General features: G+C 46.0%; 1 protein-coding gene across 1 annotated transcript in view; it reads right to left on the bottom strand.

Annotated features, from left to right (window-relative positions):
• LOC120030509 (retinal guanylyl cyclase 2-like) overlaps positions 1-20,027 on the bottom strand; it is a 59,278-nt gene extending 39,251 nt beyond the window's left edge. The window contains exon 1 of the mRNA XM_038975917.1: positions 19,968-20,027. Coding sequence (XP_038831845.1) covers positions 19,968-20,027 — 60 coding nt within the window. The remainder of the gene's footprint in view (positions 1-19,967) is intronic.
• Positions 20,028-24,890: the final 4,863 nt, after the last annotated feature.

Genomic DNA, 24,890 nt, shown 5'->3' with positions numbered 1-24,890 from the left:
CCAACCTGGCATTCCATCTGGATTTCCCCTGTAGGCTCTAGATTCCAACCTGGCATTCCATCTGGATTTCCCCTGTAGGCTCTAGATTCCAACCTTGCATTCCATCTGAATTTCCCCTGCAGGCTCTAGATTCCAACCTGGCATTCCATCTGGATTTCCCCTGCAGGCTCTAGATTCCAACCTGGCATTCCATCTGGATTTCCCCTGTAGGCTCTAGATTCCAACCTGGCATTCCATCTGGATTTCCCCTGCAGGCTCTAGATTCCAACCTGGCATTCCATCTAGATTTCCCCTGCAGGCTCTAGATTCCAACCTGGCACTCCATCTGGATTTCCCCTGCAGGCTCTAGATTCCAACCTGGCATTCCATCTGGATTTCCCCTGCAGGCTCTAGATTCCAACCTGGCATTCCATCTGGATTTCCCCTGTAGGCTCTAGAATCCAACCTGGCATTCCATCTGGATTTCCCCTGCAGGCTCTAGATTCCAACCTGGCATTCCATCTGGATTTCCCTTGTAGGCTCTAGATTCCAACCTGGCATTCCATCTGGATTTCCCCTGTAGGCTCTAGATTCCAACCTGGCATTCCAACTGGATTTCCCCTGTAGGCTCTAGATTCCAACCTGGCATTCCATCTGGATTTCCCCTGTAGGCTCTAGATTCCAACCTGGCATTCCATCTGGATTTCCCCTGTAGGCTCTAGATTCCAACCTTGCATTCCATCTGAATTTCCCCTGCAGGCTCTAGATTCCAACCTGGCATTCCATCTGGATTTCCCCTGCAGGCTCTAGATTCCAACCTGGCATTCCATCTGGACTGCCCCTGCAGGTTCTAGATTCCAACCTGGCATCGCATCTGGATTTCCCCTGCAGGCTCTAGATTCCAACCTGGCATTCCATCTGGATTTCCCCTGCAGGCTCTAGATTCCAACCTGGCATTCCATCTGGATTTCCCCTGCAGGCTCTAGATTCCAACCTGGCATTCCATCTGGATTTCCCCTGCAGGTTCTAGATTCCAACCTGCCATTCCATCTGGATTTCCCCTGTAGGCTCTAGATTCCAACCTGGCATTCCATCTGGATTTCCCCTGCAGGCTCTAGATTCCAACCTGGCATTCCATCTGGATTTCCCCTGCAGGCTCTAGATTCCAACCTGGCATTCCATCTGGATTTCCCCTGTAGGCTCTAGATTCCAACCTGGCATTCCATCTGGATTTCCCCTGCAGGCTCTAGATTCCAACCTGGCATTCCATCTGGATTTCCCCTGTAGGCTCTAGATTCCAACCTGGCATCCCATCTGGATTTCCCCTGCAGGCTCTAGATTCCAACCTGGCATTCCATCTGGATTTCCCCTGCAGGCTCTAGATTCCAACCTGGCATTCCATCTGGACTGCCCCTGCAGGCTCTAGATTCCAACCTGGCATCCCATCTGGATTTCCCCTGCAGGCTCTAGATTCCAACCTGGCATTCCATCTGGATTTCCCCTGTAGGCTCTAGATTCCAACCTGGCATTCCAACTGGATTTCCCCTGTAGGCTCTAGATTCCAACCTGGCATTCCATCTGGATTTCCCCTGTAGGCTCTAGATTCCAACCTGGCATTCCATCTGGATTTCCCCTGTAGGCTCTAGATTCCAACCTTGCATTCCATCTGAATTTCCCCTGCAGGCTCTAGATTCCAACCTGGCATTCCATCTGGATTTCCCCTGCAGGCTCTAGATTCCAACCTGGCATTCCATCTGGATTTCCCCTGTAGGCTCTAGATTCCAACCTGGCATTCCATCTGGATTTCCCCTGCAGGCTCTAGATTCCAACCTGGCATTCCATCTAGATTTCCCCTGCAGGCTCTAGATTCCAACCTGGCACTCCATCTGGATTTCCCCTGCAGGCTCTAGATTCCAACCTGGCATTCCATCTGGATTTCCCCTGCAGGCTCTAGATTCCAACCTGGCATTCCATCTGGATTTCCCCTGTAGGCTCTAGAATCCAACCTGGCATTCCATCTGGATTTCCCCTGCAGGCTCTAGATTCCAACCTGGCATTCCATCTGGATTTCCCTTGTAGGCTCTAGATTCCAACCTGGCATTCCATCTGGATTTCCCCTGTAGGCTCTAGATTCCAACCTGGCATTCCAACTGGATTTCCCCTGTAGGCTCTAGATTCCAACCTGGCATTCCATCTGGATTTCCCCTGTAGGCTCTAGATTCCAACCTGGCATTCCATCTGGATTTCCCCTGTAGGCTCTAGATTCCAACCTTGCATTCCATCTGAATTTCCCCTGCAGGCTCTAGATTCCAACCTGGCATTCCATCTGGATTTCCCCTGCAGGCTCTAGATTCCAACCTGGCATTCCATCTGGACTGCCCCTGCAGGTTCTAGATTCCAACCTGGCATCGCATCTGGATTTCCCCTGCAGGCTCTAGATTCCAACCTGGCATTCCATCTGGATTTCCCCTGCAGGCTCTAGATTCCAACCTGGCATTCCATCTGGATTTCCCCTGCAGGTTCTAGATTCCAACCTGCCATTCCATCTGGATTTCCCCTGTAGGCTCTAGATTCCAACCTGGCATTCCATCTGGATTTCCCCTGCAGGCTCTAGATTCCAACCTGGCATTCCATCTGGATTTCCCCTGCAGGCTCTAGATTCCAACCTGGCATTCCATCTGGGTTTCCCCTGTAGGCTCTAGATTCCAACCTGGCATTCCATCTGGATTTCCCCTGCAGGCTCTAGATTCCAACCTGGCATTCCATCTGGATTTCCCCTGTAGGCTCTAGATTCCAACCTGGCATCCCATCTGGATTTCCCCTGCAGGCTCTAGATTCCAACCTGGCATTCCATCTGGATTTCCCCTGCAGGCTCTAGATTCCAACCTGGCATTCCATCTGGACTGCCCCTGCAGGCTCTAGATTCCAACCTGGCATCCCATCTGGATTTCCCCTGCAGGCTCTAGATTCCAACCTGGCATTCCATCTGGATTTCCCCTGCAGGCTCTAGATTCCAACCTGGCATTCCATCTGGACTGCCCCTGCAGGCTCTAGATTCCAACCTGGCATCCCATCTGGATTTCCCCTGAAGTCTCTAGATTCCAACCTGGCATTCCGTTCTGGACTGCCCCTGCAGGCTCTAGATTCCAACCTGGCATTCCATCTGGATTTCACCTGTAGGCTCTAGATTCCAACCTGGCATTCCATCTGGATTTCACCTGCAGGCTCTAGATTCCAACCTGGCATTCCATCTGGATTTCCCCTGTAGGCTCTAGATTCCAACCTGGCATTCCATCTGGATTTCCCCTGTAGGCTCTAGATTCCAACCTGGCATTCCATCTGGATTTCCCCTGCAGGCTCTAGATTCCAACCTGGCATTCCATCTGGATTTCCCCTGTAGGCTCTAGATTCCAACCTGGCATTCCATCTGGATTTCCCCTGCAGGCTCTAGATTCCAACCTGGCATTCCATCTGGATTTCCCCTGTAGGCTCTAGATTCCAACCTGGCATCCCATCTGGATTTCCCCTGCAGGCTCTAGATTCCAACCTGGCATTCCATCTGGATTTCCCCTGCAGGCTCTAGATTCCAACCTGGCATTCCATCTGGATTTCCCCTGCAGGCTCTAGATTCCAACCTGGCATTCCATCTAGATTTCCCCTGCAGGCTCTAGATTCCAACCTGGCATTCCATCTAGATATCCCCTGCAGGCTCTAGATTCCAACCTGGCACTCCATCTGGATTTCCCCTGCAGGCTCTAGATTCCAACCTGGCATTCCATCTGGATTTCCCCTGCAGGCTCTAGATTCCAACCTGGCATTCCATCTGGATTTCCCCTGTAGGCTCTAGAATCCAACCTGGCATTCCATCTGGATTTCCCCTGTAGGCTCTAGATTCCAACCTGGCATTCCATCTGGATTTCCCCTGTAGGCTCTAGATTCCAACTTGGCATTCCATCTGGATTTCCCCTGTAGGCTCTAGATTCCAACCTGGCATTCCAACTGGATTTCCCCTGTAGGCTCTAGATTCCAACCTGGCATTCCATCTGGATTTCCCCTGTAGGCTCTAGATTCCAACCTGGCATTCCATCTGGATTTCCCCTGTAGGCTCTAGATTCCAACCTTGCATTCCATCTGAATTTCCCCTGCAGGCTCTAGATTCCAACCTGGCATTCCATCTGGATTTCCCCTGCAGGCTCTAGATTCCAACCTGGCATTCCATCTGGATTTCCCCTGTAGGCTCTAGATTCCAACCTGGCATTCCATCTGGACTGCCCCTGCAGGCTCTAGATTCCAACCTGGCATCCCATCTGGATTTCCCCTGAAGGCTCTAGATTCCAACCTGGCATTCCATCTGGACTGCCCCTGCAGGCTCTAGATTCCAACCTGGCATTCCATCTGGATTTCCCCTGCAGGCTCTAGATTCCAACCTGGCATTCCATCTGGATTTCCCCTGTAGGCTCTAGATTCCAACCTGGCATCCCATCTGGATTTCCCCTGCAGGCTCTAGATTCCAACCTGGCATTCCATCTGGATTTCCCCTGCAGGCTCTAGATTCCAACCTGGCATTCCATCTGGATTTCCCCTGCAGGCTCTAGATTCCAACCTGGCATTCCATCTAGATTTCCCCTGCAGGCTCTAGATTCCAACCTGGCATTCCATCTAGATATCCCCTGCAGGCTCTAGATTCCAACCTGGCACTCCATCTGGATTTCCCCTGCAGGCTCTAGATTCCAACCTGGCATTCCATCTGGATTTCCCCTGCAGGCTCTAGATTCCAACCTGGCATTCCATCTGGATTTCCCCTGTAGGCTCTAGAATCCAACCTGGCATTCCATCTGGATTTCCCCTGTAGGCTCTAGATTCCAACCTGGCATTCCATCTGGATTTCCCCTGTAGGCTCTAGATTCCAACTTGGCATTCCATCTGGATTTCCCCTGTAGGCTCTAGATTCCAACCTGGCATTCCAACTGGATTTCCCTTGTAGGCTCTAGATTCCAACCTGGCATTCCATCTGGATTTCCCCTGTAGGCTCTAGATTCCAACCTGGCATTCCATCTGGATTTCCCCTGTAGGCTCTAGATTCCAACCTTGCATTCCATCTGAATTTCCCCTGCAGGCTCTAGATTCCAACCTGGCATTCCATCTGGATTTCCCCTGCAGGCTCTAGATTCCAACCTGGCATTCCATCTGGATTTCCCCTGTAGGCTCTAGATTCCAACCTGGCATTCCATCTGGACTGCCCCTGCAGGCTCTAGATTCCAACCTGGCATCCCATCTGGATTTCCCCTGCAGGCTCTAGATTCCAACCTGGCATTCCATCTGGATTTCCCCTGCAGGCTCTAGATTCCAACCTGGCATTCCATCTGGACTGCCCCTGCAGGCTCTAGATTCCAACCTGGCATCCCATCTGGATTTCCCCTGAAGTCTCTAGATTCCAACCTGGCATTCCGTTCTGGACTGCCCCTGCAGGCTCTAGATTCCAACCTGGCATTCCATCTGGATTTCACCTGTAGGCTCTAGATTCCAACCTGGCATTCCATCTGGATTTCACCTGCAGGCTCTAGATTCCAACCTGGCATTCCATCTGGATTTCCCCTGTAGGCTCTAGATTCCAACCTGGCATTCCATCTGGATTTCCCCTGTAGGCTCTAGATTCCAACCTGGCATTCCATCTGGATTTCCCCTGCAGGCTCTAGATTCCAACCTGGCATTCCATCTGGATTTCCCCTGTAGGCTCTAGATTCCAACCTGGCATTCCATCTGGATTTCCCCTGCAGGCTCTAGATTCCAACCTGGCATTCCATCTGGATTTCCCCTGTAGGCTCTAGATTCCAACCTGGCATCCCATCTGGATTTCCCCTGCAGGCTCTAGATTCCAACCTGGCATTCCATCTGGATTTCCCCTGCAGGCTCTAGATTCCAACCTGGCATTCCATCTGGATTTCCCCTGCAGGCTCTAGATTCCAACCTGGCATTCCATCTAGATTTCCCCTGCAGGCTCTAGATTCCAACCTGGCATTCCATCTAGATATCCCCTGCAGGCTCTAGATTCCAACCTGGCACTCCATCTGGATTTCCCCTGCAGGCTCTAGATTCCAACCTGGCATTCCATCTGGATTTCCCCTGCAGGCTCTAGATTCCAACCTGGCATTCCATCTGGATTTCCCCTGTAGGCTCTAGAATCCAACCTGGCATTCCATCTGGATTTCCCCTGTAGGCTCTAGATTCCAACCTGGCATTCCATCTGGATTTCCCCTGTAGGCTCTAGATTCCAACTTGGCATTCCATCTGGATTTCCCCTGTAGGCTCTAGATTCCAACCTGGCATTCCAACTGGATTTCCCCTGTAGGCTCTAGATTCCAACCTGGCATTCCATCTGGATTTCCCCTGTAGGCTCTAGATTCCAACCTGGCATTCCATCTGGATTTCCCCTGTAGGCTCTAGATTCCAACCTTGCATTCCATCTGAATTTCCCCTGCAGGCTCTAGATTCCAACCTGGCATTCCATCTGGATTTCCCCTGCAGGCTCTAGATTCCAACCTGGCATTCCATCTGGATTTCCCCTGTAGGCTCTAGATTCCAACCTGGCATTCCATCTGGACTGCCCCTGCAGGCTCTAGATTCCAACCTGGCATCCCATCTGGATTTCCCCTGAAGGCTCTAGATTCCAACCTGGCATTCCATCTGGACTGCCCCTGCAGGCTCTAGATTCCAACCTGGCATTCCATCTGGATTTCCCCTGCAGGCTCTAGATTCCAACCTGGCATTCCATCTGGATTTCCCCTGTAGGCTCTAGATTCCAACCTGGCATCCCATCTGGATTTCCCCTGCAGGCTCTAGATTCCAACCTGGCATTCCATCTGGATTTCCCCTGCAGGCTCTAGATTCCAACCTGGCATTCCATCTGGATTTCCCCTGCAGGCTCTAGATTCCAACCTGGCATTCCATCTAGATTTCCCCTGCAGGCTCTAGATTCCAACCTGGCATTCCATCTAGATATCCCCTGCAGGCTCTAGATTCCAACCTGGCACTCCATCTGGATTTCCCCTGCAGGCTCTAGATTCCAACCTGGCATTCCATCTGGATTTCCCCTGCAGGCTCTAGATTCCAACCTGGCATTCCATCTGGATTTCCCCTGTAGGCTCTAGAATCCAACCTGGCATTCCATCTGGATTTCCCCTGTAGGCTCTAGATTCCAACCTGGCATTCCATCTGGATTTCCCCTGTAGGCTCTAGATTCCAACTTGGCATTCCATCTGGATTTCCCCTGTAGGCTCTAGATTCCAACCTGGCATTCCAACTGGATTTCCCTTGTAGGCTCTAGATTCCAACCTGGCATTCCATCTGGATTTCCCCTGTAGGCTCTAGATTCCAACCTGGCATTCCATCTGGATTTCCCCTGTAGGCTCTAGATTCCAACCTTGCATTCCATCTGAATTTCCCCTGCAGGCTCTAGATTCCAACCTGGCATTCCATCTGGATTTCCCCTGCAGGCTCTAGATTCCAACCTGGCATTCCATCTGGATTTCCCCTGTAGGCTCTAGATTCCAACCTGGCATTCCATCTGGACTGCCCCTGCAGGCTCTAGATTCCAACCTGGCATCCCATCTGGATTTCCCCTGAAGGCTCTAGATTCCAATCTGGCATTCCATCTGGACTGCCCCTGCAGGCTCTAGATTCCAACCTGGCATTCCATCTGGATTTCCCCTGCAGGCTCTAGATTCCAACCTGGCATTCCATCTGGATTTCCCCTGCAGGCTCTAGATTCCAACCTGGCATTCCATCTGGATTTCCCCTGCAGGCTCTAGATTCCAACTTGGCATTCCATCTGGATTTCCCCTGCAGACTCTAGATTCCAACCTGGCATTCCATCTGGATTTCCCCTGCAGGCTCTAGATTCCAACCTGGCATTCCATCTGGACTGCCCCTGCAGGCTCTAGATTCCAACCTGGCATTCCATCTGGATTTCCCCTGTAGGCTCTAGATTCCAACCTGGCATTCCATCTGGATTTCACCTGCAGGCTCTAGATTCCAACCTGGCATTCCATCTGGATTTCCCCTGTAGGCTCTAGATTCCAACCTGGCATTCCATCTAGATATCCCCTGCAGGCTCTAGATTCCAACCTGGCATCCCATCTGGATTTCCCCTGCAGGCTCTAGATTCCAACCTGGCATTCCATCTGGATTTCCCCTGCAGGCTCTAGATTCCAACCTGGCATTCCATCTGGATTTCCCCTGCAGGCTCTAGATTCCAACCTGGCATTCCATCTAGATTTCCCCTGCAGGCTCTAGATTCCAACCTGGCATTCCATCTAGATATCCCCTGCAGGCTCTAGATTCCAACCTGGCACTCCATCTGGATTTCCCCTGCAGGCTCTAGATTCCAACCTGGCATTCCATCTGGATTTCCCCTGCAGGCTCTAGATTCCAACCTGGCATTCCATCTGGATTTCCCCTGTAGGCTCTAGAATCCAACCTGGCATTCCATCTGGATTTCCCCTGTAGGCTCTAGATTCCAACCTGGCATTCCATCTGGATTTCCCCTGTAGGCTCTAGATTCCAACTTGGCATTCCATCTGGATTTCCCCTGTAGGCTCTAGATTCCAACCTGGCATTCCAACTGGATTTCCCCTGTACGCTCTAGATTCCAACCTGGCATTCCATCTGGATTTCCCCTGTAGGCTCTAGATTCCAACCTGGCATTCCATCTGGATTTCCCCTGTAGGCTCTAGATTCCAACCTTGCATTCCATCTGAATTTCCCCTGCAGGCTCTAGATTCCAACCTGGCATTCCATCTGGATTTCCCCTGCAGGCTCTAGATTCCAACCTGGCATTCCATCTGGATTTCCCCTGTAGGCTCTAGATTCCAACCTGGCATTCCATCTGGATTTCCCCTGCAGGCTCTAGATTCCAACCTGGCATTCCATCTAGATTTCCCCTGCAGGCTCTAGATTCCAACCTGGCACTCCATCTGGATTTCCCCTGCAGGCTCTAGATTCCAACCTGGCATTCCATCTGGATTTCCCCTGCAGGCTCTAGATTCCAACCTGGCATTCCATCTGGATTTCCCCTGTAGGCTCTAGAATCCAACCTGGCATTCCATCTGGATTTCCCCTGTAGGCTCTAAATTCCAACCTGGCATTCCAACTGGATTTCCCCTGTAGGCTCTAGATTCCAACCTGGCATTCCATCTGGATTTCCCCTGTAGGCTCTAGATTCCAACCTGGCATTCCATCTGGATTTCCCCTGTAGGCTCTAGATTCCAACCTTGCATTCCATCTGAATTTCCCCTGCAGGCTCTAGATTCCAACCTGGCATTCCATCTGGATTTCCCCTGCAGGCTCTAGATTCCAACCTGGCATTCCATCTGGACTGCCCCTGCAGGTTCTAGATTCCAACCTGGCATCGCATCTGGATTTCCCCTGCAGGCTCTAGATTCCAACCTGGCATTCCATCTGGATTTCCCCTGCAGGCTCTAGATTCCAACCTGGCATTCCATCTGGATTTCCCCTGCAGGCTCTAGATTCCAACCTGGCATTCCATCTGGATTTCCCCTGCAGGTTCTAGATTCCAACCTGCCATTCCATCTGGATTTCCCCTGTAGGCTCTAGATTCCAACCTGGCATTCCATCTGGATTTCCCCTGCAGGCTCTAGATTCCAACCTGGCATTCCATCTGGATTTCCCCTGCAGGCTCTAGATTCCAACCTGGCATTCCATCTGGATTTCCCCTGTAGGCTCTAGATTCCAACCTGGCATTCCATCTGGATTTCCCCTGCAGGCTCTAGATTCCAACCTGGCATTCCATCTGGATTTCCCCTGCAGGCTTTAGATTCCAACCTGGCATTCCATCTGGATTTCCCCTGCAGGCTCTAGATTCCAACCTGGCATTCCATCTGGATTTCCCCTGCAGGCTCTAGATTCCAACCTGGCATTCCATCTGGATTTCCCCTGCAGGTTCTATATTCCAACCTACCATTCCATCTGGATTTCCCCTGTAGGCTCTAGATTCCAACCTGGCATTCCATCTGGATTTCCCCTGCAGGCTCTAGATTCCAACCTGGCATTCCATCTGGATTTCCCATGCAGGCTCTAGATTCCAACCTGGCATTCCATCTGGATTTCCCCTGCAGGCTCTAGATTCCAACCTGGCATTCCATCTGGATTTCCCCTGCAGGCTCTAGATTCCAACCTGGCATTCCATCTGGATTTCCCCTGCAGGCTCTAGATTCCAACCTGGCATTCCATCTGGATTTCCCCTGTAGGCTCTAGATTCCAACCTGGCATTCCATCTGGATTTCCCCTGTAGGCTCTAGATTCCAATCTGGCATTCCATCTGGATTTCACCTGCAGGCTCTAGATTCCAACCTGGCATTCCATCTGGATTTCCCCTGTAGGCTCTAGATTCCAACCTGGCATTCCATCTGGATTTCCCCTGTAGGCCTATATCGTCCATGGAGACTTTCTGATTTATTCGGTATGTTCCATCTGTCTTTGAAACAGATGGAAACATGGAATGCATCTGCCTTGTTTAATGGGTGTCTGCAAATGGACGTGGTGCTAGATCTTTGATGAAATTACCCTTAGACATCGATTTAAAGTCAGTGTTGTGTTTTTACCTTGTAATGGTAAAGCTAAAGATCTGTGAGGTAACTGATCATAGACGTGTACCAACAGTTGGGCAATTTAGCTGGTGTCTAAATGGACAGTTATTTTTCTTGAAGCTAGAGGGCAGCAGAAGACAGCAACTTCAGTGGTTCATTCTCATTTAACCTTTATTATTATTTACAATGACGGCCTACCCCGGCCAATTGTGCTCTGCTCTATGGGACTCCCAATCCCAGCCTGATGTGAAACAGCCTGGATTCGAACTAGAGACTATAGGGACACCTCTTGCACTGAGATGCAGTGCCTTAGACCACTGCACCACTCTGGAGCCCGGCTAACTGTTCTATGGGATTCCCATGTGGAACCTTCTGAGCAGAGAGTTTCATTCTAGAACTCTATAATGGAATGATAGAAAACAATGCTCATTCCGCTGGTGCTTTCCTCATTCTCCCAGACCTACTCAACCGATTCACTGTGATAAACTAACTTGTACTATTTCCTCGATCTCCCAGACCTACTCAACCGATTCACTGTGATGAACTAACTTGTACTATTTCCTCGATCTCCCAGACCTACTCAACCGATTCACTGTGATAAACTAACTTGTACTATTTCCTCGATCTCCCAGACCTACTCAACCGATTCACTGTGATAAACTAACTTGTACTATTTCCTCGATCTCCCAGACCTACTCAACCGATTCACTGTGATAAACTAACTTGTACTATTTGGTGTTGGGAACAAACAAGAAGATTTAAGTGAGGGAACGTAATGTTTTGGACTTGGCAAGCACTGTTTAACTTTATCTGTTCCCTTCTTTGTCTCGCTCTCTCTCTCTCTCACTCTCCCTCTCCTTCACCCTCTCTCCTTCTCGCCTGTTCTCTCATTCTGAAAATGTCATATTAAAGTGACAGAGAGAATAAACTGTGTGAAAGAGAATTACAGAGAGGGAAACAAAGTGACAGAAAAGAGTGTTAAGAGTGAGTGTGTGAGGGAGAGAGAGTGAGAGAGTGAGTGTGTGAGGGAGAGAGAGAATGAAAGACAGAAAGCTTAACACCACAGAGGTTGTAGCCTTATTAAGCAGAGGTGGCATTTTCTCTCTCTCTCTCTCTCTCTCTCTCTCTCTCTCTCTCTCTCTCTCTCTCTCTCTCTCTCTCTCTCTCTCTCTCTCTCTCTCTCTCTCTCTCTCTCTCTCTCTCTCTCTCTCTCTCTCTCTCTCTCTCTCTCTCTCTCTCTCTCTCTCTCTCTCTCTCTCTCTCTCTCTCTCTCTCTCTCTCTCTCTCTCTCTCTCTCTCTCTCTCTCTCTCTCTCAATTCAATGGGCTTTATTGGCATGGGAAACATGTGTTAACATTGCCAAAGCAAGTGAGGTAGATAATATACAAAAGTGAAATAAACAATAAAAATTAACAATAAACATTACACATACAGAAGTTTCAAAACAGACATTACAAATGTCATATTATATATATACAGTGTTGTAACAATGTACAAATGGTTAAAGTACACAAGGGAAAATAAATAACCATAAATATGGGTTGTATGGTGTTTGTTCTTCACTGGTTGCCCTTTTCTTGTGGCAACAGGTCACAAATCTTGCTGCTGTGATGGCACACTGTGGAATTTCACCCAGTAGATATGGGAGTTTATCAAAATTGGATTTGTTTTCGAATTCTTTGTGGATCTGTGTAATCTGAGGGAAATATGTCTCTCTAATATGGTCATACATTGGGCAGGAGGTTAGGAAGTGCAGCTCAGTTTCCACCTCATTTTGTGGGCAGTGAGCACATAGCCTGTCTTCTCTTGAGAGCCATGTCTGCCTACGGCGGTCTTTCTCAATAGCAAGGCTATGCTCACTGAGTCTGTACATAGTCAAAGCTTTCCTTAATTTTGGGTCAGTCACAGTGGTCAGGTATTCTGCCGCTGTGTACTCTCTGTTTAGGGCCAAATAGCATTCTAGTTTGCTCTGTTTTTTTGTTAATTCTTTCCAATGTGTCAAGTAATTATCTTTTTGTTTTCTCATGATTTGGTTGGGTCTAATTGTGCTGTTGTCCTGGGGCTCTGTGGGGTGGGTTTGTGTTTGTGAACAGAGCCCCAGGACCAGCTTGCTTAGGGGACTCTTCTCCAGGTTCATCTCTCTGTAGGTGATGGCTTTGTTATGGAAGGTTTGGGAGTCACTTCCTTTTAGGTGGTTGTAGAATTTAACGGCTCTTTTCTGGATTTTGATAATTAGTGGGTATCGGCCTAATTCTGCTCTGCATGCATTATTTGGTGTTCTACGTTGTACCCGGAGGATATTTTTGCAGAATTCTGCATGCAGAGTCTCAATTTGGTGTTTGTCCCATTTTGTGAAGTCTTGGTTGGTGAGCGGACCCCAGACCTCACTACCATAAAGGGCAATGGGCTCTATGACTGATTCAAGTATTTTTAGCCAGATCCTAATTGGTATGTTGAAATGTATGTTCCTTTTGATGGCATAGAATGCCCTTCTTGCCTTGTCTCTCAGATCGTTCACAGCTTTGTGGAAGTTACCTGTGGCGCTGATGTTTAGGCCGAGGTATGTATAGTTTTTTGTGTGCTCTAGCGCAACAGTGTCTAGATGGAATTTGTGGTCCTGGCGACTGGACCTTTTTTGGAATACCATTATTTTGGTCTTACTGAGATTTACTGTCAGGGCCCAGGTCTGACAGAATCTGTGCAGAAGATCTAGGTGCTGCTGTAGGCCCTCCTTGGTTGGTGACAGAAGCACCAGATCATCAGCAAACAGTACTCTCTCTCTCTCTCTCTCTCTCTCTCTCTCTCTCTCTCTCTCTCTCTCTCTCTCTCTCTCTCTCTCTCTCTCTCTCTCTCTCTCACTCACTCACTCACTCACTCACTCACTCACTCACTCACTCACTCACTCACTCACTCACTCACTCACTCACTCACTCACTCACTCACTCACTCACTCACTCACTCACTCACTCCTCCCTGACATTAGTAACATCAGTAGTCTGCCAACACTAACAGGTCCAGATGTTAGTAGAGAGACTGACTGCCAAGGGCCGTGTTCGTTCCAAATGGCTCCCTATACAGTGCACTACTTTTGACCAGGACCCATTGAGCTCTAGTCAGAAGTAGTGCACTATGTAGGGAATAGGGTGTCATTTGAGGATGCAGATAGACTGGCTTCTCTCATGGCCTCATGAAGAGCCCAGCCCAGCTTAGCCCCCCACACCCATTACATTATAATCGGGAGTGAATTGGGGGAGTTGAATGTCCACTCCTAGATGTGGGGAGTATCCTGTTATAGTACTACAGATTCAAGCATGGGGGATTCCTCCTTCAAATTACATACTGCTTGTGTCCCAAAGGCACTCTATTCCCTATAGTGCACTTCTGGCCAAAAGATCCCTGGTCAGAGGTAGTGCCCTACATAGGGAATAGGGTGTCGTTCTGAAAACAAGCCCAGGTGAGGACAGCTGGTCCGATAGTGTAATTTTAGACTTCTCAGAAGGTCTATCTGGATGAAAAGATAGAGGATTGACGATACGATCCAAATGGCATCCGATTCCCTATATAGTGCACTACTTTTCACAAGTACCCATAGAGTTCTGGTCAAAAGTAGTGCACTATAATAGGGAATAGGAGGCCATGTGGACATCTCCCCACAGTGTCCTGACATGCCAGTCTGGCTCTCTTCAAGGGGATGATTATTATTCAACTATAATCATACTCATCATCACAGAATGTACATTAGAGAGTCTTTAGAGGCTATCGTGTTATTGTAATGATTGTGATGATCCATTCAGAGAATGTGCTCAATGAAAACTTGTGGAAACTTATTTAGTATCAATGAACGGTTCAAATTGTTTGCAGTGACGTTTCAGTGACAAGAACCTCGGTCAAAGAATGATCTGTTCTGCCTCTTCCCCCAAGGAAAACATTTAGGAGAGGTTGAACGACCGTGTAAACAAGCCCCTCCCTCATCCTTTTCTTCCCCCTCTCTCTGTTTGTTTTATTTGGAGAGGGAAAGAGGGGGAGAGAGGGAAAGGAGGGGGAGAGAGGGAAAGAGGGGGAGAGAGGGGGAGAGAGGGAAAGAGGGGCAGAGAGGGAAAGGAGGGGGAGAGAGGGAAAAGGGGGAGAGAGGGAAAAGAGGGGGAGAGAGGGAAAGGAGGGGGAGAGGGGGAAAAGAGGGGGAGAGAGGGAAAAGATGGGGAGAGAGAGAAAAGAGGGGGAGAGAGGGGAAAGAGGGAGGAAACGATAGGTCAGATGGAGATACAATACAGTCTCTACGGAAGGAAAATGACTTTGGCCTCGGCTGCAGAACTCCACAGCAAATGACATCACTGATATTTCAACATGCTTCTTTATAGAATATGCACTAAAATGGCAATATGTTCATATGCATTATGTCTGCATTGAACTTTAAGGGATACTTGAATTCACATAAATTGCATATAAACATTCCTGGGTGGCAAGGGTACTATATCTCTCTCCTTCAACCATATCAACTATTAGTTTTTAATATGTTTGTATGTCCAGTGAAGCCGTTTAATTGGGCCTATATGTGGATAGATACTTAGTGAAGCCGTTTAATTGGTCCTATATGTGGATAGATACTCAGTGAAGCCATTTCATATAAGGGACTACTAAGCTAGCATATGGAATTGTTTTAAGATGGTCATACCATGGATCATATAACAATTAGGTTTCAATTTTAGGACCCCTTTAGGTCCCCCCAAAAAATATATAATTTTTGGGGGGATAAAATATTAAATTTGGGCTTTACTATAGCCTATAGAAAGTTTGGGGAAGGCCCTTTCCTGTTTCAGCATGCCAATGCCCCCATGCACAAAGCGATGTCCATACATAAATGGTTTGTTGAGATCGGTATGGAAGAACTTGACTGGCCTGCACAGAGCCCTGATCTCAACCCCATCGAACACCTTTGAGATTAATTGGAACGCTGACTGCGAGCCAGGTCTAATCGCCCAACATCAGTGCCCAACTTCACTAATGCTCTTGTGGCTGAATGGAAGCAAGTTTCCGCAGCAATGTTTCAACATCTAGTGGAAAGCCTTCTCAGAAGAGTGGAGGCTGTTATAGCATCAAAGGGGAGACCAACTCCATATTAATGCTCATGATTTTGTCTGTACCCACTTTAAGTTAGTTTTGACGGTAGGCCGTCATTTTAAATAAGAATTTGTTCTTAACTGACTTGCCTAGTTAAATAAAGGTTAAAAAAAATAAAAATTAAAAGTTAGTTTTAACTGTGGCCAAGTTGGCTACTTGGCCACAGTTTGATCACAATGTAGCCCTACCAGAGTGGCCTACCATCAAAAACAATGGAGAAAATGCATCCCATAACATTTTAACATGGAAATAGCTGTTCTATCGTTCAGCCTACAGTAGCAGCCAATGTGTGGTGTTCAATGTAGGACTACATTCCATGAGACTTTTGAAAAAAAAAACATGCAGAGCTTGACATTAAATCAAATCAAATCAAATGTTATTTTTTTTTTTTTTTTTTTTTTTAGGGGTGATCAAATGTTATTAGTCACATGCAGTGACTACAGTGAAATGCTTACTTACAAGCCCCTTACTTTTCTACAATGCATTGGAAGAGATGGGCTGCGAGTGATAGTCCCTAGTTCTCTTCAATTAGCCAAACAACAAAACTAGGCTACTTAATTGGATGTTGTTTAGATTAGATGTTCAGAAGTCTTGGGGGTAGAAGCTGTTTAGAAGCCTCTTGGACCTAGACTTGTCGCTCCAGTACCGCTTGCCATGCGATAGCAGAGAGAACAGTCTATGACCAGGGTGGCTGGAGTCTTTGACAATTTGTAAGGCCTTCCTCTGACATCGCCTGGTATAGAGGTCTTGGATGGCAGGAAGCTTGGCCCCATTGATGTACTGGGCCGTACACACTACCCTTGCGGTTGGAGGCCAAGCAGTTGCCATACCAGGCAGTGATGCAACCAGTCAAGATGCTCTCGATGGTGTAGCTGTAGAACCTTTTGAGGATCTGAGTCATGAGTGAACAGGGAGTACAGGAGGGGACTGAGCACGCACCCCTGAGGGGTCCCTGTGTTGAGGATCAGTGTGGCGGATGTGTTGTTACCTACCCTTACCACCTGGGGGCGGCCCTTCAGGAAGTCCAGGATCCAGTTGCAGAGGGAGGTGTTTAGTCCCAGTGTCCTTAGCTTATTGATGAGCTTTGAGGGCACTATGGTGTTGAACGAGTGTCAGAGCCGGTGTAGTACGATTCGATCTTAGTTCTATATTGATGCTTTGCCTGTTTGATGGTTCGTCAGAGGTTATAGCGGGATTTCTTATAAGCTTCCGGGTTAGAGTCCCGCTCCTTGAAAGCGGCAGCTCTAGCCTTTAGCTCATTGCGGATGTTGCCTGTTATCCATTGCTTCTGGTTGGGATATGTACGTAGGGTCACTGTGGAGACGACGTCATCGATTCACTTATTGATGAAGCCAATGACTGATGTGGTGTACTCCTCAATGCCATCGGACGAATCCCGGAACATATTCCAGTCTGTGCTAGGAAAACAGTCCTAGCACAGACTAGGACTGTTCTAGTCCTTCAGACAAGGAGGTGACTGAAAATGTTTTGTTCTTTGATACTTTACATATAAAATGCATCATTATTCCTGTACCATTATTATAGAGAATTAGACAAATTATGCTACCCTTTGCCTACTGGTTACTTAGCTTATTCAAGCCTGTCTGAAATACAACACTGCCCCTTTTAGACAAAAGCTCAAGCTCTTTACCTGACTAGCTTTTCAAAGATGTCTAGAAATGCATACTTTTTGTGCTCTGTAGGAAGCAATCACTCCCCCTTTGCTCTCTACAAATGATCTGTAACTGGGCTAATAACTCACTAACTAGATATCACTCCACCATCACTGTCTACAAATGGTCTATAACTGGGCTAATAACTCACTAAGTAGATATCACTCCACCATCGCTGTCTACAAATGGTCTATAACTGGGCTAATAACTCACTAACTAGATATCACTCCACCATCGCTGTCTACAAATGGTCTATAACTGGGCTAATAACTCACTAACTAGATATCACTCCACCATCGCTGTCTACAAATGGTCTGTAACTGGGCTAATAACTCACTAACTAGATATCACTCCACCATCGCTGTCTACAAATGGTCTATAACTGGGCTAATAACTCACTAAGTAGATATCACTCCACCATCACTGTCTACAAATGGTCTATAACTGGGCTAATAACTCACTAAGTAGATATCACTCCACCATCGCTGTCTACAAATGGTCTGTAACTGGGCTAATAACTCACTAACTAGATATCACTCCACCATCACTGTCTACAAATGGTCTGTAACTGGGCTAATAACTCACTAAGTAGATATCACTCCACCATCGCTGTCTACAAATGGTCTGTAACTGGGCTAATAACTCACTAACTAGATATCACTCCACCATCGCTGTCTACAAATGGTCTATAACTGGGCTAATAACTCACTAAGTAGATATCACTCCACCATCACTGTCTACAAATGGTCTATAACTGGGCTAATAACTCACTAACTAGATATCACTCCACCATCACTGTCTACAAATGGTCTATAACTGGGCTAATAACTCACTAACTAGATATCACTCCACCATCACTGTCTACAAATGGTCTGTAACTGGGCTAATAACTCACTAACTAGATATCACTCCACCATCGCTGTCTACAAATGGTCTGTAACTGGGCTAATAACTCACTAACTAGATATCACTCCACCATCGCTGTCTACAAATGGTCTATAACTGGGCTAATAACTCACTAAGTAGATATCACTCCACCATCGCTGTCTACAAATGGTCTGTAACTGGGCTAATAACTCACTAACTAGATATCACTCCACCATCACTGTCTACAAATGGTCTATAACTGGGCTAATAACTCACTAACTAGATATTTCTCCACCATCGCTGTCTACAAATGGTCTGTAACTGGGCTAATAACTCACTAACTAGATATCACTCCACCATCGCTGTCTACAAATGGTCTATAACTGGGCTAATAACTCACTAAGTAGCAATCACTCCCCTATTGCTGTCTACAAATGGTCTATAACTGGGCTAATAACTCACTAACTAGATATCACTCCACCATCGCTGTCTACAAATGGTCTATAACTGGGCTAATAACTCACTAACTAGATATCATTCCACCATCGCTGTCTACAAATGGTCTATAACTGGGCTAATAACTCACTAACTAGATATCACTCCACCATCGCTGTCTACAAATGGTCTGTAACTGGGCTAATAACTCACTAACTAGATATCACTCCCCTATTGCTGTCTACAAATGGTCTATAACTGGGCTAATAACTCATTATCAAAGGATATGAACAAAATGTACACAAGTCACTACATCTAGCTCTCGCTTTGATCTCAAAACGAGTGCATCTTCTCGCGACTGTTCATGCTGTAAAAACAGTCCAGTTCGGGCCTCCCGAGTGGCACAGCACAGTGCTTGAGGAGTGACTACAGACCCGGGTTCGATCCCAGGCTGTGTTGCCGAGAGACCCATGAAGCGGCTTACAATTGGCCCAGTGTCGTCCGGGTTAGGAGAGGGTTTGGTGGGATGGGATGTCCTTGTCCCATTGAGCTCTAGCAACTCCTTGTCGCACATTTGTGCGGCTGGCTTCCGGGTTAAGCGAGCAGTGTGTCAAAGAAGCAGGGTCATGATTGGGAGAACGCATGGCTCTCGACCTTTGCCTCTCCCGAGTCCGTACGAGAGTTGCACCGATGGGACAAGACTGTAACTACCAATTGTATATAACGAAATTGGCGGTATACAGTACCACAAAAATATATATTTAAAAAATGATTTTCAAAAAAACTGTCCAGTTCAAAGTGAATGGCACAGATCCTTATATGGCAATGGTCTATTTGCATATAGCCTACTGTAGCTCTGATTGGTTAATGACACACCGGTCTGTGTAGAGTATTTGCCTGCCAATGTAATAGAATCCTACTCCGATGCGTTTTGCCTACAACACAATCTTCTTATAGTTTGTTTTGTTTCAGTATGTTGCATTGAAAGAGGCTAATATTGTTTTTATTCGATCAGAATTCCCACAGTAAAGGGAAACGTTCATAGTGTTAAAACTAACAGGGAAAACTCTAGAAAGTTGAGAGAAGTTCAATCTCGTGCTTCTCTGCGCGGGCTGATATTTCTTTTGTGCGGCAGTCCCAGCTGAGCTGCTTAGAGGGAACATCGGTCATAGAGCGAAACGGAGAACACTATTGTGTTGGTGAGAGTCTCCCCTTTCCACATTCGGGTAATATTAGTTTGTAGCTCAAACAGTTCGGACGCTACAGACAGAAGTTGTCACATCAGCGTTACCCACTTCAGACGAGTCCTGTTTAGCTTGTGGGGGTCGTAGAACAAACCAGAGACCACCATTGTCTTCGTGAGAGTCTCATCTTTCCATAAATTGGTCATATTTTGTAGGCCAAACCGTTCGGACGCTACAGACATTTTCATGAGAAGACCGATTTTCGGGATGTCTCCTGGTCTGACAAACACCAGTAGCTCGGCCACGTTCCACCACAGATGTGGAAGGCCGACATCGGAGGATGTGGTGGATTGAGACACAGCCCAAGCAAATAAACTCTATCTTAAAAACTGACGGATTTTGATTGGGATTTAAAAAATATATGTTATTTAGATTGACACACGGGTGCGTCAATAGACTCTTAAGGGTTTTAATAGGCCTTACATGTAGATACTGTAGATACTCAGTGAAGACTGTAAGTATGAGTTTCCATAGCTGATAGATATTGTCAAAACCAAACCACCCACAAGGGTCCTAGATGAGTGGATGACTGCTAAAAATATTTTTTTTTGAGTTCCAAATGGCACCCTATTCCCTATATAGTGCACTACAGAGCCCTATGTGTTGTTGAGTTGTTGTTGAGTGTTGTTGAGTGTTGTTGCGTTGTTGTCGAGTTGAGTTGTTGTTGAGTGTTGTTGAGTTTAGTATTGTTGAGTTGAGTGTTGTTGGGTTGAGTTGTTGTTGAGTGTTGTTGAGTGTTGTTGCGTTGTTGTCGAGTTGAGTTGTTGTTGAGTGTTGTTGAGTTTAGTATTGTTGAGTTGAGTGTTGTTGGGTTGAGTTGTTGTTGAGTGTTGTTGAGTTGAGTATTGTTGAGTTGAGTGTTGTTGAGTTGAGTGTTGTTGGGTTGAGTTGTTGTTGAGTGTTGTTGAGTTGAGTGTTGTTGGGTTGAGTGTTGTTGAGTGTTGTTGGGTTGAGTGTTGTTGAGTGTTGTTGCGTTGTTGTCGAGTTGAGTTGTTGTTGAGTGTTGTTGAGTTGAGTATTGTTGAGTTGAGTGTTGTTGAGTTGAGTATTGCTGAGTTGAGTATTGTTGAGTTGAGTGTTGTTGAGTGTTGTTGGGTTGAGTGTTGTTGAGTTGAGTATTGTTGAGTTGAGTGTTGTTAAGTTGTTGTTGAGTTGAGTATTGTTGAGTTGAGTGTTGTTGGGTTGAGTTGTTGTTGAGTTGAGTGTTGTTGAGTTGAGTTGTTGTTGAGTTGAGTATTGTTGAGTTGAGTGTTGTTGGGTTGAGTTGTTGTTGAGTTGAGTGTTGTTGAGTTGAGTTGTTGTTGAGTTGAGTGTTGTTGAGTTGAGTGTTGTTGGGTTGAGTTGTTGTTGAGTTGAGTGTTGTTGAGTTGTTGTTGAGTTGAGTGTTGTTGAGTTGAGTATTGTTGAGTTGAGTGTTGTTGAGTGTTGTTGGGTTGAGTGTTGTTGAGTTGAGTATTGTTGAGTTGAGTGTTGTTAAGTTGTTGTTGAGTTGAGTATTGTTGAGTTGAGTGTTGTTGGGTTGAGTTGTTGTTGAGTTGAGTGTTGTTGAGTTGAGTTGTTGTTGAGTTGAGTATTGTTGAGTTGTTGTTGAGTTGTTGTTGAGTATTGCTGAGTTGAGTATTGTTGAGTTGAGTGTTGTTGAGTGTTGTTGGGTTGAGTGTTGTTGAGTTGAGTATTGTTGAGTTGAGTTGTTGTTGAGTTGAGTATTGTTGAGTTGAGTGTTGTTAAGTTGTTGTTGAGTTGAGTATTGTTGAGTTGAGTGTTGTTGAGTTGAGTGTTGTTGGGTTGAGTTGTTGTTGAGTTGAGTGTTGTTGAGTTGAGTATTGTTGAGTTGAGTGTTGTTGGGTTGAGTTGTTGTTGAGTTGAGTGTTGTTGAGTTGAGTTGTTGTTGAGTTGAGTGTTGTTGGGTTGAGTGTTGTTGAGTTGAGTGTTGTTGAGTTGTTGTTGAGTTGTTGTTGAGTATTGTTGAGTTGAGTATTGTTGAGTTGAGTTTTGTTGAGTTGAGTGTTGTTGAGTGTTGTTGGGTTGAGTGTTGTTGAGTTGAGTATTGTTGAGTTGAGTATTGTTGAGTTGAGTTTTGTTGAGTTGTTGTTGAGTGTTGTTGAGTTGTTGTTGAGTACTGTTGAGTTGAGTATTGTTGAGTTGAGTTTTGTTGAGTTGTTGTTGAGTTGAGTTGTTGTTGAGTTGAGTTGTTGTTGAGTTGAGTGTTGTTGAGTTGTTGTTGAGTTGTTATTGAGTTCAGTACTGTTGAGTTGAGTATTGTTGAGTTGAGTTTTGTTGAGTTCTCTGGAAGAGATTTTAGAGGGGCAATCTGGGATTGGAAAAACAACAACGGCTAAATGTCATTAATTCAAAAGTCTGAAAATGGATGTTGAAATCCCGGATTGACCCTTTATATAAACAGACTGATTTAGAAGCAGTCCAGTGTCTCGCCACTAATTCCACCAAAATTATCAAACATCATGGTTTCTAATTGATATCCATTAAATAGAAGGCGACTGGCTATCCACCATGTCTTTCAATCTTTCAGTAGTGTGTGTGTGTGTGTGTGTGTGTGTGTGTGTGTGTGTGTGTGTGTGTGTGTGTGTGTGTGTGTGTGTGTGTGTGTGTGTGTGTGTGTGTGTGTGTGTGTGTGTGTGTGTGTGTGTTTGTCTGTGTGCGTGCGTGTGTGTGCGTGTGTGTGTGTGTGTGTCTGTGTGCGTGCGTGTGTGTACTCATTGTGACTTAGTAGGGGCGAGGGTTGGGTTGAGGTTTTGGGCCCAAAATAGAAATACTTGAACTCAGTTTTGCGGTGATATGTGTATGGTTAAGGTAACGGTTTAGGAGGCTGAGCTGGTCCTAGATCAGTGCATATACTGACAACTGTCTGTGGTGCTGTGGTATCAGAGAAATCGGTCAGCTGTGTGTATATTGGTACAGTATGCATGGATCATAAATCAACTGATGAAACACACACACACACACACACACACACACACACACACACACACACACACATACACAGGCACAGACACACATACACAGGCACAGACACACACACACACACACACACACACACACACACACACACACACACACACACACACACACACACACACACACACACACACACACACACACACACACACACACACACACACACACATTGAGGATCGGCCAGCATTCCATTAAACCCATAATTCCCTGTATTTAGAGCCTCTGAACTACAAATGATTTCTCAGCAAACAGTGAATTTGGAGATAAGCCCATCGAAGCAAATATGTCCATGTCTCTCAATCTTTATCTTCAAACAGATCAGATATGTCCATGTCTCTCAATCTTTATCTTCAAACAGATTGTGTGTACGCTATATAAGACTCCACTCACACACCAGATAAGGAAGCAAACCAGATAATAACTGAACATCAGCAAGTTCTGTTTAAAATAATAATAATATAAATATATAATATAAATATATATATAATACACACTATCGTTCAAAAGTTTGGGGTCACTTTAGAAATGTCCTTGTTTTTGAAAGAAAAGCACATTTTCTGTCCATTAAAATAACATCAAATTGATCAGAAATACAGTGTAGACATGGTTAATGTTGTAAATGACTATTGTAGCTGGAAACGGCAGATTCTTTAATGGAATATATACATAGGTGTACAGAGGCCCATTATCAGCAACCATCACTCCTGTGTTCCAATGGCACGTTGTGTTAGCTAATCCCAGTTTATCATTTTAAAAGGCTAATTGATCATTAGAAAACCATTTTGCAATTATGTTAGCACAGCTGGAAACTGTTGTTCTGATTAAAGAAGCAATAAAACTGTCTTTCTTTAGACTAGTAGAGTATCTGGAGCATCAGCATTTGTGGGTTCGATTACAGGCTCAAAATGGCCAGAAACAAAGAACTTTCTTCTGAAACGCATCAGTCTATTCTTGTTCTGAGAAATTCAAAGCTATTCAAAGCGAGAAATTGCCAAGAAACTGAAGATGGGGACCTCCTCCTTACTTGTTTAATTTCACATTTGTACGTTTTATAGACAGGTCTTTTTGTACCAACAAAACCGATGTGTGCGCAACATTGAGGCAAAACAGACAGGTTTGGCTTACAATCAAAAGATTATTAACAACATGTAAACTAGGCTGTATTTCGTCTGCAAATGTTTATTGAAAACAAACATTTGCCCAATAAGCACTTGTTGTCTCTCAAATACATCTTTACATTTGTCAGCTAGCTAGCTAATTTGAGTCTTATTAGCCATAGAGGTGACATCAATCAAAATACCTCAAAGATGGTAACAAGAGATGGTATGAAGAACAAGATACGGCGAGAGCTGAAACTACCCGTCTATGATTCACCACACAGCAGCTTTTTTGTCATTGTTGCTACAGCAATTCTATATATATATTCTGACCTTTCAGAATCACAACAACACACATCGTTGTCGTGACGATGTCAACCCACCCGTCTATAGACAGTGGTTTAATCAGTGGACAGACATCTTGTGATGAGACCCGCTTACTGACTGCCTGCTAAGTTGTGATCCTTTATCACTTATCTAAACCCCAGATTCAAATGAAAGCCCATCTTCGTAGGGAAAAGTGATGTTTGTGCGTGTGTGTGTGTGTGTGTGTGTGTGGTGTGTGTGTGTGTGTGTGTGTGTGTGTGTGTGTGTGTGTGTGTGTGTGTGTGTGTGTGTGTGTGTGTGTGTGTGTTGTGTGTGTGAGTGTTGGCTGCCTCAGTGTTCATACATCAGTCAGTTTGACAGGCACGCTCAGAGGTCTTTCCAGACCAGACACACTGATATGACTTCTACTCCCTGCATCTGTCTCTCTTTCTGTCTTTCTTCTTTCTCTCTCCACTTGTTCTCACTCTAACCCCTCTCTCATCTGCTCTCTCATCTGCTGCTCTACCCTTTCACTCCATCTCTCTCTTTCTTGTTTTCTGTCTTCAACTCTCCCCTGCTCTCTGTCACCCA

Source organism: Salvelinus namaycush, chromosome 36 (genome assembly GCF_016432855.1).
Source record: "Salvelinus namaycush isolate Seneca chromosome 36, SaNama_1.0, whole genome shotgun sequence".
Classification (NCBI taxonomy): domain Eukaryota; kingdom Metazoa; phylum Chordata; class Actinopteri; order Salmoniformes; family Salmonidae; genus Salvelinus; species Salvelinus namaycush.
Note: the sequence above shows the minus strand (reverse complement) of the source record. Positions and strands in the feature narration are given on the sequence as shown.